The 14,513-nt window shown below is 39.8% G+C and overlaps 1 protein-coding gene across 4 annotated transcripts in view; it reads right to left on the bottom strand.

The window, feature by feature from the left end:
* ate1 (arginyltransferase 1) overlaps positions 1-14,513 on the bottom strand; it is a 46,173-nt gene that overhangs the window by 31,168 nt on the left and 492 nt on the right. The window contains exons 2-8 of one of the 4 annotated variants that reach the window (XM_029520812.1): positions 11,369-11,432; positions 11,167-11,229; positions 10,981-11,084; positions 10,472-10,708; positions 6,904-7,118; positions 4,227-4,355; positions 2,793-2,921 (exon numbers count right to left, since the gene is read on the bottom strand). In XM_029520812.1, coding sequence (XP_029376672.1) covers positions 2,793-2,921; positions 4,227-4,355; positions 6,904-7,118; positions 10,472-10,708; positions 10,981-11,084; positions 11,167-11,229; positions 11,369-11,432 — 941 coding nt within the window. The remainder of the gene's footprint in view (positions 1-2,792; positions 2,922-4,226; positions 4,356-6,903; positions 7,119-10,471; positions 10,709-10,980; positions 11,085-11,166; positions 11,230-11,368; positions 11,433-14,513) is intronic. The other 3 variants (XM_029520814.1, XM_029520815.1, XM_029520816.1) reach the window with 3 other exon arrangements.

Raw genomic sequence — 14,513 nt, 5'->3', positions numbered from 1 at the left:
GTCGAGCCCTCTTTAGTCTCTGACAAACACCAGAGCTCACAGCCCTGACAGGCTGACAGACACACACCCTCTGCAGGAGACAGGCGGTCACACGTGCAGTTACAGTCACCCAGGCAGGGAGACAATATAGGAACAAACATGATTATACAATCTCAGCTTCCTCTCTGCGTCTATCTCTAATACAAAAACACATATGCCAGTAAGTGGATCTGAGTCCAGAGTACCTTCTGGAACGTTCTCATCACCAACACATGGAGTCCATCACTTCCTCTCTAACTCTCCCTTTCCTATAGTAAACACTCATCTGTGTAAGATTAGGAGAGCAAACAGCCGTCTCATACACACACACAAAGCTATCATGTCTTCTCTCACACACAGCATACAGACAATACATATAAAGGCACACATCTGCTTAAAGCTAATTGCCACTTAAACCCCTCGGCACTGCGCTCTTTACATGCTCAAATTGCCGTGCTTATTTGAGCAACAAGGCACTTGCATTCAGTCTCACATTATAAAACAATAAAACACTCCAATACAGTTTATTTTCCTCTGTGGACTAGATCTTTGTTTATTCCAGGGTATATGAAGGTGCTTTAGGAGCCTAGCAGGCCTAAGGAGACCTACAAAAATAATGCTCCTTATCCAGGGTGTTACTGAATTTTTTAATATTGCACATAAGCATGTTGCAAATAGCTTCAGGATAATCTGAGCAAAAAATTATTTTTCCATATGCTTTATACTTTTTTTTTTTTTCCTCTTCATATGTCCTTGTTGAGGCTCTTGCCATCAAGGAGAGTAAATACAGATTTAAGAGGATTTGTATTCCTGAAAATGAATGCCACATGTGCAGAAACCCAGAGTCACGGATCAGCACAGCAGTTAAGAACAGTAAGTGTGAGTGAGAGGGAGGATGTGTATGCGTGCGAGCGAGTGCATATGCATATACGTCGAAATAATTGTAAGTATGTGCTTCAGCTCTGTCAGGAAACCAGGATTGGATGTGGATGGCATTATGTCTTGCTCCCATCTAGTCATGGTATGGCAGGAAGTGCATGCATCCTGAACCAAATAAAACCATTCCACTTAGAACATCATACTGTCTAATGATAGTACAATTTTGGCAGAGCAATTCAACTTGCACAAACACACAATCTTTCCTATCTCCTGGCTCAGAGCCAGACTGATGGTATTCAACTTTGTCCCTTGGTAATCCTTTAATAGATTAATAAATACCTCTGTAAAAACTAAATGACCCAACTTTCTAGGTAGCAGCAACAGACCTAGAATGGCATGGGACCACAATGTGCCATCACTACAACAACAATATGTTTCCCATTTCTTTAGGAATGCCACGGGACAATGGGGGGCTCTGAGCTTCTGGGAAGAGAATAGGGGAGTTAACCGGGATCTTGACAGGCCAAAATATAAAATCAGCTGTGTTTAGTACTGTGGTTGTTACAGCAGTGATTACAATTTAGGGGAATATAATTCAGTTAATTTTGTTTGCGTGGGAACAATTAAGGCTGGTTGCATTCAAATGAACTACAGTGAACCTGAAGAAGGCAACAGGGCATGTCCAGGGCTATTATTAATGCCATCCAACACTTAAGTGGCTGGCTGATGTTAGGAGGATGTAAGTCTTATATGGACATTAGTGTCACTTCTAGAATATCTCCATTAAGTACAGAAAACAGCTGAGTGAATGCATTGGACATTTTATCAGCTTTATTAATCCCAGTCAAAATTAATACAGTTACATTAATTGTTTCTAAACAGATCCCAAAGGTAGAGATGGCAAGGTGAATTACAACGAATGTCCTAACCTGTAAAAGTAATGAGCCCAACCTTTATTCCCTGTGCTTTTACACTACACTAAATTCAGTCAGTATACCACCTGGAAAGACCATCAATTAAAAAAAAATGGGGGGGGGGGGGTCATTTTCTGGCAAACCAAAGGACAGGAGAATTGTTTGTGCAGCTCTACACATTTTTTTTTTTTTTTTTTTTTTTTACATGTTATTCCTCTAGCTCTTGAACTCTTCAGATCCCCGTGCAGTTATAAACCTAAAGCTGAAGCTGTGCACACAAACGCACACAAACACACTCCCTATTAACAGAGCTGGTGTTATGGCACTAGGAAAGAATCTGCCACAGTCTGCCCAATCTGACAGTTTTTATTATTTATTAATTACCTTACTTTTACAAGCAGAAGAATTCAGTCATTTACTGAAGGCCTGCTGGCAGGAGGGTGGGGGAGGTTGTTTTTCCAGCCCTGAGGGACAAAAGGCCCTCTCAGGTTAGTAAGGACGCTGAGCAATTCTGCACCCTAAACGTTATTTTCTCCAGTTTTAATTATACATATAAATATACATATAGAAATACAGGAGAAAAAGAGGTGTGTGTATAATTCATAATATAAATGGTTGTGTATTTGGCTGGGCATTTTAATATTTAATAGCTGTTACTTTTTCTGCTTCCTGATCGCATGTATTTCTGGACAGTGTGCCTCATTCACTGCTTAGAATAGTGCACATTCACTCTGTTTTATAGTTTACAGTCACAACTTACACATGACACATATACAGCTTAAAGACTCACTATATGATGAAAACATTTTAATTACCTTAATTAGATACCAGGACAATTAAATGTTATAGTAGACACAAAATTCCAGAAGCTTTAAATCATTAAAACAAAAAGTGAGAAAAGCAGTTTTCATGTGTATGAAGCGAGAGGAAGCATGTGCACTAACACCCTAAAGTAGGTGCAGAATAATAATCATGCAGTACCTCACTCTCACTACATTCGCTGGGGTCATCACCATGAATGGCCATCTGGTAGCGGGCGTACAGTGCCACCGACTGCTGATAGGACGCTGTGAATTGAGGGTCCTCAAAGCTGACCGGCACTAGCCTCACCTTCAAGCACAGGGCGTGGAGGAAGGTTTTATTAGGATTGACAATGATTTGAAGACAGTAAATATTTCGAAAGTGAATTTTAAAAAAAGAAGGAGAGGAAGGACAGATACTTTGATGGAATGGAGATTGGCAGGAATCAGCAGTAGTGGTTTGGCATTTTAGGGTTCACATCAGTCTCCTAGTCCTTGGTAATACCGCTCGTCTGTTTTAAGTTTGAATTTTGATTTAGTGATTTTATCAGATTGTTGTACACGAGGGACATACGAATGCATGAAAGCAATGGGATTCTAGGAGACAGAGTGTGTTTTTAAAGGAGTATGATGTTAGGCAATTTGAAGATGAGGCCAGTGCACTGCCCAGCTTTTACCACAGATCACACCCGGAGGACTGGGAACTCACAAATCAATATTTTTGGCGTAAGGTCCAGAACCGCAGAAATCCAGGCATACATCTGAACGGATCATCTCAGCTACACACATGCAGTCTTCCCACACTTTCGAGACGGTAAACAAAATGAAACAGACTGCACGCACAAAGAAAATTTAAATCTCATTACCAGCAATCCTAAATTGAAATTGGATTCCAGTTCAGAAAAAGGGAACCATCATTAAAAGGATGGGGAGGAGGGGCACAGACGAGGTAAATGTGTGAAGGCTGGTTGGGTTCATCTGATAGACTGGCCCCCCAAAATGAAACAACTAACGACCGACTGCCCAACAGAGGGCCAACTCTGACACCTGGAGAAACACTGCTCTCAGCCGTGGCGTATGGAAACATTTTAACCTCCATTTCCTCTCCCTTTGAGTCACGCTTGAATATACATACATTCGCCTAATACGAACATGTTAATGTACCTTTATTTCATTTGTAAAGACACTTTGGTTTTCCCCCTGAGAGTGGACTTTGGAAAGTTGAAACTCCAACTGTTTACCAGTTTCAAACTTATTTCCAATTTTAGATACCTAATGTGGAGTCTTGACTTTTGCTCAATATGATTTAAACCTGAAATTGATCGTTTTTTTTACAAAAGTAAACAAAAATAAATAAATAAAATCAAGATTCTCAGTCTTTGTAAAAATTCTATACATATTGCCAAATGTGTTGCAACTGCCTTAAAGACATAATAACACCCTAAAAAGATAACTGCACCCATTTTAATTTAAATGTCTTTGTTCTTAATTTTTGAAAAGACAGCAAAATGAACTCCTTTTGATGCCCCTGTGAGTACCCAAACGTTTCAGCCAACCCCCTCCCTCCTGGACACTGCCTCGAGCAGGTTGACCTATGCGCCCCCCGCACTCTGACCTGGCTCTCGGAGGGTTTGTCAGGAGGGTCCTTGTGAATGGCCATCTGGTAGAGTTTGTACACCTGGTAGGAGGCGTCGAAAGAGGCTTTGAACTGCGGGCTAGGGGGATTGGAGCGCACTAGCCTCACCTTCAAAAAGAATATGGGCAGACAAGGGTTAATATCAAAATGGGAAAAGTAGTGCTGAGAATAAAAAGTGGTGATAAAATAGAGAAAAAGTGTGAAAGAACTGTGAAAATGGAGAGAGTGACATGTCCCCACCCTCATGTAGCTGAGTATCATTAAGAGCTTCAACCATCTTCCAAACAAAATGCAAAAACATATCTTAAATGTAGTGCTTGCATTCACTGATGACTGCGGGGGTGAGTTATCCCCATCTCCATCAAGCCACAAAAATGGCCGATGTTGCTCAAGAAAACAAAAAGGAAAAGAAAAAAGAAACACTGATAGAAATAATCATTAGCCTATTTATTCCAGCATGTGTATGGGCCCATTTTCAGTGCATCACCATGTCACCTAAAGTTTGATTTTTGACCAATAGAAACTACTGAATGTAACTCTGTATAAAAATATGCAAGTTACATAATAAATGAATCAATGCAGACACTTGGTAGCTATATAATAAAATTGAGGTTGTATCACAAAGCATTAAAAGCCATGAACGTATTTAAAACCTGACATAAAGCCCTTATTACTGGTGACGTTGCAGCACTAAGAATCAGGCATAACAGGGTGGGTGAGAAGATCCCTCTGATAGAAAGAAAAGTTTGGCTCAGTGTTGCTAAAGTTGCAAAATCTAAAGAGAAATTCAACTTTCTCATCCTCTGGCCCCATTTAATTAAGCTTCTCTTCTTTTGGAAGCTTTTGTTGGCCACAGAGGCGCTGCCATATGAATCCGTTGGATGGACAGGACAGATGAACTGAACTTAGGGTTTGTTTGAGTTGGATCTAAGTGGGTCTCTCTCATATGACCACTTGGCGTCCACATCCTTTAGTCAAACAGAGACGTTGGGTCTCTCTTACATAAAAGGACAACGCTCAACTTCGGTCTCTTCAATTTTCTTCTACAGCTAGAGATATTGTGATTGGCTGAAACCCCTTTGGTGAACCTACACTGCAGCAGATATTAAACGGGCTGAAAATTTACTTTTCACAATTCTCATAAAAGTCTTGGAATGTAACACCTCCAGTCTGATACTTGAGCCGTTTAAGAAAGTTCACATAAAGCCACATCATACCAGTGGCTTTGTTTTGACTTTAATCAAAATTAAATATTGTGTTTTCAGCCCTTCATTTAAAACCCTGAGTTAATGCGCTGCTCTGAAGATGAAAAAAATAAAATTAAAATAAAAATCATTAGAAAGTATTCCAATGTTGGACACATTATGATCATGAGAAAAGTGACAGCACTCAGTAGTCAAGACGAGAATAGCGGGTGAGTAATTTCACACTTTCCTGAGGGGCTCTGAGCACAGTCTCACACTGATCCCTGGTGGTGGACAGTCACACCACAGCAGCAGTTGAGACCAGGACAGAGGTAACAATGGGAAGGTATTATACATCTGATCTGGTCTGGTCTGCATTGACTTAACTCTGCTATGCATTTAAATTCCTTCAAAAGTAAAACACTTCTCCATAGACAGATTCAGAACAGCCATGTCAAGAGAGGAATTTCAACTGAGCTTTTTCACAGTAATACAGCACCAAAGCAAAAATGCACTAAATTATCAAGTTTCTCATCCATCTATATTTATTTTCAGAGATTTCACACATAGCCTCTTCTAATCTGTCAAGTAGCATGACATGTTTATGATAAAGCTTAATTTGACTGCATTTAATTGCTCTAGTGTAAACATCTTTCTCCTGGTGCTGGTGTGAAAGCCTTCTTAAGCTCAGTCAACAGTTCAGAAAGTTAAAACTCAGCACATAGATTGATTAATCAGCTTATCATCCACATTTCTACCCAAACACCTAAGAGTGTCAAAAAACAGGCCTATTGTAATTATTTAACTTGTGAAATGGATAATTAACTTTTCATTTGCAGCGGATAACCTTGTGCTAATGCCCACTTGAAAATTAGCTATAATTGCAGGCAAGCAAATCAATCCAACTGAAAAAAGGATGACTGGGAGGAAGTTTTGGTCTACTCCCGAGGGCTATAGAAACGCGATAGACACTGTCTGGTTCATCACTGCATCTGGCTCAAATTTTGGTCAAGACCAACAATGACGTCACACTACCAACCTCAACCTGAGGCTTTTGCCAATGATCTTTCTATATTGTTCTGCTTTATGCCAAAAGTTTATTTCCATTTCCTGTTGTACCCGCTGAGCTGGGAGCTGTGGTTTCAATGTCATCAGCAGGGTAACGCGAACCAGTTTGTGCGGTGTGACAGTCGTTTGGTTGAACTCACACTGGGAAGGGGAGATTTTTCCACTCTGTTCTGGTCAGCTATCCTCTCTGCACACATAAACACATGGTGAAGTCACTGGGGCCAGGGAAGAGGGCTCTATAAAACCAAATTTTCAAGCTAACTGAATCCAAACATTATGGAAACAGAAAGTTAAACCAGAAACACTATCACTTCTGGATGGCTGGAATCATCACAATAAGCTAATGTTTATTCCAAGTGTCATAATAAGAGGAGAGAAAGCTTCCACGCAGTATTGCCGCTCACCTCAAGGCAATGAGAAGCGTTTTCAGGCAATGACTCATTGATGAAATCTTCCAGGCTTTTGGGTTGGTTGGTCTGGTTAGGGGTGGTTGGGATTGGAGAGACAATAGAAGAGACCCCATCAGTGTTTTGTCTCATCTGGTCTTTTTGAAGACGTCGCTCCTTCCTTAAGTCTTTGGCTTTCCGGCATGGTGGTCGGCTAGGATCAGCTCCTATACCTGCAGCTCAGAGGAAAGATAGAAGGAGAACAGAGGGAGCCCATAAAGCAGGCCGCTGCAAAAAAAACGTTATTGTAAAACACACAGCATCACATTCTGAAAGTATTTCCAGGAAAAAAAAAAAAAAAAAAAGGCATTTAAAGGATAACTGAATTACTCCTTTTAGTGGATAAAAAGTTGAGCTTTTCTGCAGCCTTATAAGAGGAGTAAGAGCGGTAACTTCAAGCTGCTGGTATTGATAAGTCTCAAATTTAGGACAGGTTTTTTTTTTTTTTTTTTTTGTTACACCATGTTCCTGGCAGATTTTTGGCTGCCCCTCTGGGCAAATGGGCTGTCGTGTTTGCTTTAGTGTACCCCCTGCTGTAGAAGTCAGTCTCAACAGACAGCCCTATGGAAGTTATTTTCTTGTTTTCCTGCTTAAAAAGTCTTTACATTACATCATTGATTTGGAAGCTATAAAACTATATGGTCTATGGTAGTTAAGTCCAAGTAGTTAGCAGCTTGGTGGTGTGTAAGGAACTAATGAAGCGGAAGCAGAAGACATAATGAATCCAAGGGCATGTTGCTGGACTTGAATAAGTGTCTTTGCTTACCAAGCTGCCTTTAACAGAACAAAAACTCACACAAAACATAAACCTTTCCTGTTTTTCTCTTTCAATACAACTGATGTGAACATTCTCTGAAGCAGCTCAGTCACTCCCAGTTTCCCCTTTTCAGTCCCCCACTTCATCCTTCTTCTTCCTCTTCTTCTTCTTCTTCTTCATCTCCTCATCCTTCACCACCACCACCACCACCTCCTCCTAAGCTCGTGCCAAGCCCTCCAGCTCTCAGGGCATCCCATGTCAACAGTTTACACGCCCACATCCTGTTTGGAGCAATAAGGAAATGAGAGCCATTTCCTGCTTGTCCTATTGCCAGCTGCCACGATTAGCTCACTTAGTAAGTTTCTCCTCCGTCAATGTCCCAAGGAACAGGGGGACACCCAGTCCTGACAACTACAGAGGGGAAACTCTGGCACTGGCCAAGGTTCACTGGCAGCATTCAGCTTCAGCAGATTAAACTTTCTTTTCTACTGTGTCATGTGAATGGTACATGTGGAAAACAGACAGAGATATGTATTATGCATCACATTCCATATGAATGTAATACTAAACTACGATATGGGTTCTGGATCACTAACAGTTGTGTTCTTCGTGAGAATAGTTTGCTTCTGAGTTATAAGTGTACAGGGGATTTCATGAATGTGTTGCAGATTTCATATCAATGTCCTTGTTTGCTGTATTGCCTACATAGTAAATGGCTGGAGCACCTAAAATAGGACGAGTTCATCAGATATAAACATACAGCCCGGAGAGTTATAGCTTGGTGAAATGGTTTTCCTGTCGGAATAAACACTGCAAGGTCAGGGGTAACTTGGTGTCTGGATTGTGTTCATCACACTGACTCAACCACAAACATCCCGTACCACAATCACACTGACCACATGCGTATCTTCCACATATTACACACACACACACACAAACACATTCATTTGTTCTCTGTACCTCTCACACAAAGACACAGGTACTCCTGATGACAGCGTGTGCAGCCATGGTTAAGATAAAATGTGACAGACCCATTCCTTTAAGAGACAGATGCTCCCGCTTCAGCAGTTAGCACTTCATAAAAGCTATGACACTCTACCTCTATGCTTCCCCTGGCACAAACATGAGTCTCAGGATAAGATTAAAATGGCTTCAATTGTGACATATTGTTTCCTTGCATATACACAGACACAAAATTTATTTATAGTGAGAAGAGTATCTTGTTATCTGTGAGCAACAAGTAAAACACTAACCTGAGTGGATTCAGGGTCATTTTAAGGGAAACTCAAATGTGCGACACCACTGCGTAAACTGCATATTTGAAAACACACCACATTGCATCCTATAAGCCAGGCCATCATGTGTGTGTGTGTGTGTGTGTACATACACACACACACACACACACCCACCCGTGAGGATTACAAAATAAGGGTAATCAAATACTTATGGTTTGCGTTTCAGTGTTGGCTGCAACTCTTTTCTGAATTGAAAGGACAGACTTAATTTCAAGGTGGAGTATTCCTGACCATTCACAGTTTTACCAAATGTTCCATATGTCCTTTTGTATCCATTTACCTCTGGCTTTACGTACAGTATGAGGCAGATGGGGGGCCATGTTTTCTCAAGCAAGAACTGGAAGCTACCCAGACCCATAAAGTGCTTCAGTCATAAAACTAAAGGAGAGATATGTCCAGGTGTTTTTTGTTGGAGGTGAATAAGGGGGGAGTGGAGAACCGCTGGCTTGACACTGTAAATCCTCTTTGCTAGCCGCAAAAAAAAGCTTGTTACTCTAGACAGTCTAAGCAGGAGTGTGGTGCAGTCACAGGTGTAGGAGCAGAGGGATACTGGCAAGTCCTGAAAGTCCTCAAAATGTTTACATCTACAACCTGATCAACCTGTGCCAGCACCAAGCTTCCTGTTCCAAGAGACGTCACTGTCTTTTGATTAATGAGCAACTGGCCTGTTCTCATTAGACCTTTGAGAGGAAAAAGTAGGTGAAAAGTGGTTGAGGAAACATGATGATTTGCTGGAAGTGCTGCTTCCTGTGTCCATTGGGAGTTTATTATCTCTTGACTAGGAGTGTTATTAATTCATTACTGAGAATTGGCCGTGAGGATATCCTGTACTGGAGTGTAAGGAGGAGAATATGACAGATAAGCCTAAACCAGACACACTCCTGGAAACACAAAGGACACTGCAGGCTCATTCACCAAGCTGCTGCAAAGTGGACTCCATTAGAAGGTGAACAGTGACACCTTCTGGGAAGCAAAGGCATTTTAATTGCTGCAGTTTAAAAATGATTGTTGTTTCTTGTTGTTACAGCTACAGTCACAACATTAAATGCACTTTGAATATAAGAAAGAATATAAGAAACCCCAAATAATTGGTACAGCTGTAAAACAGCTCGATACAATGTTTTGGTTAGTGCAACATTATCAAAAGGGGAGGTGTTAGTCATAAATGTGATAGCATGAACCAAACTAGCAACAGAGAAATGTGATCAAGGTTTACTTCCTGCTTTTCAGACTTCACCTTCTTTTTTTACAAGACAGGAATTTTTACTATGTCCTCTAAGAAGTATTATTTCTTCAGGACAGACAAGACAATAGTATCACTCCACAAAGCATCAAAATAGGAAATACTTTACCCTGATTAAAAAGAAATCAGCCAGCGACATTGAAATTGATAATCTCAAATGTTTTTAAGGAAATAAATTGCATTGCCTTCACAAGTATAACCAGCCATTTGAAAGGGAATTAGATTTCTTACCTGGTTTGGGAGCTGCAGCTGTCATTCTTGCATCTGGGACAGACACTGGCTCCTTACTTGACATTTCTGAACCTGTGGGCGCATCGTCCGCTACCTCTTTCTGAACTTCTGTGATAGTGGGACACTCTGCTGCTTCCTTCTGCATCTCTGTGATAGTGGGACACTTCACTTCTGCTGGACAAACTTTACTTGGTTCCCGTGGGCCTGCTTCTTCACACACAGAGTCCATTGGCTCACCTAAAAGGGAAAAAAAAAAAAAAGGAAAGAAAGAAGAATATCATTTGCACCATCTGTTCTACAGAGTTAAATTACCAACATTGCTTGAATTTTTTTCCCAATTCCATCTAAAATTTGAACCATACATTCTGATGCATTCAAAGTCCAGCAGTCTAAGAGCACTGATTTGACATCTGATCCTTGGCTGAATTAATAGTTAAAGTTTATCCATACATGAAGTAATAAATATTATATATTCAAAATAATAATAGTAATTGTTATTGCTATCTCACCATCATCCTCTCCTGGTGGTAATTCCCCTTTGGAAATGAATTTGCTCATCTTCTTCAAGATTTTCTTGTGGGATTTTGAAGGCTGGAATTTCAGTGCATGACACCTTAACAGAGAAAACAGAAGTTAATGAATTTGCTTCTTTTTTTTACCATTACATAACAGACTATGAGCATAACTATCCTTACCTGATAGTATACTGTGGACAACATGTCTTATTCATTATTGGCTTATAGACATATTTCCCACTTCTGAAAAAGAGCATATGAAGAGTCTTTTTTGGAAAATACATTTTCATTATTTTGAATATTCCAAATGGTATATGTTAAACTCAGTATTATTCAAAAACATCTTTGTCTAAGTATGCAGAGACTGAATGAAGCCACTCACCTCCTCCATCCTCTATCTATGAGGTCTTGGTAGTCTTGCACTGTCATGGTGTGAGACCACATCCCTGAGGGGGAAAAAAAAGCAATATCGCTGTTTTAAAACCTTAAATTTTTGTACCATATGGTATTTTGTGATATCCAATAAAGATAAAAGAGCAAGAGAATAATGCTGAACTAGGTATTATGTATATAATTAAAGTTGTTGTCAACAGGCTGCTTGGTAGTCTGGCAAAAAGTCCATATTTCTGTTTCATATTAACTCAGTGTCCTCCAACATGTATTCCCACAGTACATCAGGGGCCCCTAATGTAAACAAATGAATTATTTGTGGCCATAGCAGTTTGGATCCTTCTTCCCAGAAGTGAGGTCTGAGCCGCCTGTTTCGACCCTTGACCTTTTCTTCTGCAACTATATTCACAGTCGGCACATGCACCCACACCAAAAAATCTATGGAAAGACCATTATCAGTTTACATCTAAGGCAACTGAGGGAATAGGCTGTGTAGCAGTTCACCCAACACACATTTAGTTAGCAACAGAGTATAGTGTTCCATGTCCCAGGGGACTGGTGCTTACAGAGACAAACACTGAGTGATTCAACACAGTGACATTTCAACTTTTAAGGGACTGAAAACAGTCTACACACAGCAGCAACACTGCAGGTTTTCTATAATGGAAGCAGAAACAGAAAGAATTCTCATTACTGGACCACAAAGTAACTAGCTTAAAACCTGGCATTACGCAGCTTACAGATCAGTCAAAGCCATCAGGATAAACATATAGCATATCTGATTATTAAAGTATGGTATGCCAAAATCTGTGGTCTATCCTACACAGTTATTAAGCCACATTAATATGGAAAGTATTTACATGCAGTGTACTTATATCATATGTATGATTGCACAAAAAAGAAAAAAAAAAAACAAAAACAAAAACCACACTACACCAAAGGCATCATAAAACTTTAAATATTTTTGTGAATCTTGACAATACATGTTATTATACTATCCATTAAATAAAAAAAACTAAGCTGCTAAAATTACTGAGAAGAGTAGTCAATTAAATTTCAAGAGAAATACAATTGGGGAATAGGATGGCAAGCTCAATGATTGGAGTCAAAACCCAACAAGTCTTAAATGAATAGCCTGACAACTATTTAGGCATGAAGTAAAAAAATGAATTAGGTAATTGTTTTTGTGTGCATCAAAATCAAACCAGGTGACCTGATGTGCCTCAGGAGCACCCTGCCGTCATTCACCTGATCCATTCTTTAGACTCCACTGGGGCTTGACATGGACACAGCAACACAGAAAGGCAGTTGATGTACTATATTGTGAGAGTCACATTAGCTGTGCATGTGATAACATCACTGCTCCAGAGGAAAACCTTTGTCTTACTGAGCACCTGGTTGGAAAAGCCTACAGTGTACCATAAAAACAGTGCTCATAGATCTGATAATTGCTCAGTCCTGTTGTTGACTGTTTAACATGTTCTCACAGTGAAATAAAAAATAAAAAAAATCAGTGAGAAAATAATTTGTATAGAAATTATAATGAAGGAAAACTGCTCGTTTTGGATCTGGGAAATAATCAACCTGCATTTTACTCCAATGTCTCATGCACTTTTATTTAACCTGTATCCACAAACAGACAAACCTTGTAACATTGTTACTGCCCATCTATAAAAGGGTACAGTCTTTCTTCTTCTTCAGAATTGCCATGGCCACATGATGTAACATGTTTACTACTCTTAGATTAGACAACAGCTCCCATCTGCAGACTCTGAGCCCAGTCACTCTTTGACTTCACCAGGAACTGCCTGAAACCTAAATATAGCCAACCTGTCCCACACCTGCTCACCTCTACTGAATTACATCATTCTGTCCCACACAGGAAATCCCTTCCCATCTCGTTACAAGGCATTGTATCCATCTCTGTATCAGAGTCAAACTCCTAAAAAGGCAGTTACATTAGCAAAAGGTGAGATGACAGCCTCTGCACAGAACTCACAGTACAACCACTTCACTACCGTACCATTAAGCTTTCCTAAACCATCTTTTACACCTTGAAAGCAAAGGGTTGTGTGGTATGTCTCTCCCTTTTGCGAAATACAGAAGCTGCAAAATTAAATTAAAACTATTAAAAATCAAAAACTATACCCCAAATTAGCATAATACACAACGCGTACTATTACTTTTCACTTGGTATACAGCAAGCAGTGGGTGGAAAGGCTCATTTGTGGAGTTTAGCTACCAAACAAACAAGCTTTCCCTGAAGTTTTTATACTTTCACCAGCTGAAAAACAACAATCAAACCTTTTTATGATAGCAGCTCATATGGCTATGTATTTATTTGAAAAAGCAATGTTCAAAACAACCAGTTTTGTTGTTCCCCACCTCATTTATGATTTAGTATTTGATCAGAGAAATTATACGCTGTCATCGAGGGTATTAAAATTTAAATATAATGTGAAAAGAAGCATAATTTTATTTCATGTTTTCGTTTGTTGGCTATTCTGGTGTTCCTGTTTGTAACTGCTAGGTGAGGGAGAGATAACTTAGAAATATGGACAGCAGATCAGCCAAATTCAATACAAGGAAATGAATTAATGTGGCCTTATCTGTGACGACGGTGCCACAGTAACACTGTATACAGTTCAAGTCGTAAACACAAACATCTTCAGTTTCAGGTTCATTATAGTCAGCCACATGGCCTGTTATACCTGAAAAACTTCAACTGAAATATTACCACAAATCTCTGTAGTTGATCCACCATTCACTTCAATGATGTGAACAAACCAACGAGCATTTAGTCAGGTTCCTTTAATAACAATAAATACACGTTGGCATCTTACGTATTTCATCGGATCGCCAATAAAAGTGTCTATAAAAAAAGCCTCCCTGATATTTTAAAGGCCTCTCTTCAGTTTCACAGCACAGAGACCAAAAAAGAAACAAAGCAGCCCAAACTATCGCCTGTGAGGAACACAGCTCCGTTTTCCTGTCGAGGGCTACAGTTTGTTTTGTTAGCTAGCTGGATGCTAAGAATGATACTAAAAGCTGTATTACTGTTATGCTAACGTTACAGAGTTAGTCTGTTATAGCTCTTAATTGCAAAGGAAATAGCTACCCGGCCACATCTGATCTTA

This window comes from Echeneis naucrates, chromosome 15 (genome assembly GCF_900963305.1).
Source record: "Echeneis naucrates chromosome 15, fEcheNa1.1, whole genome shotgun sequence".
In the NCBI taxonomy this organism is placed as follows: domain Eukaryota; kingdom Metazoa; phylum Chordata; class Actinopteri; order Carangiformes; family Echeneidae; genus Echeneis; species Echeneis naucrates.
The sequence above is the reverse complement of the archived record's forward strand: the minus strand, read 5'-3'. Positions and strand labels throughout refer to the sequence as shown.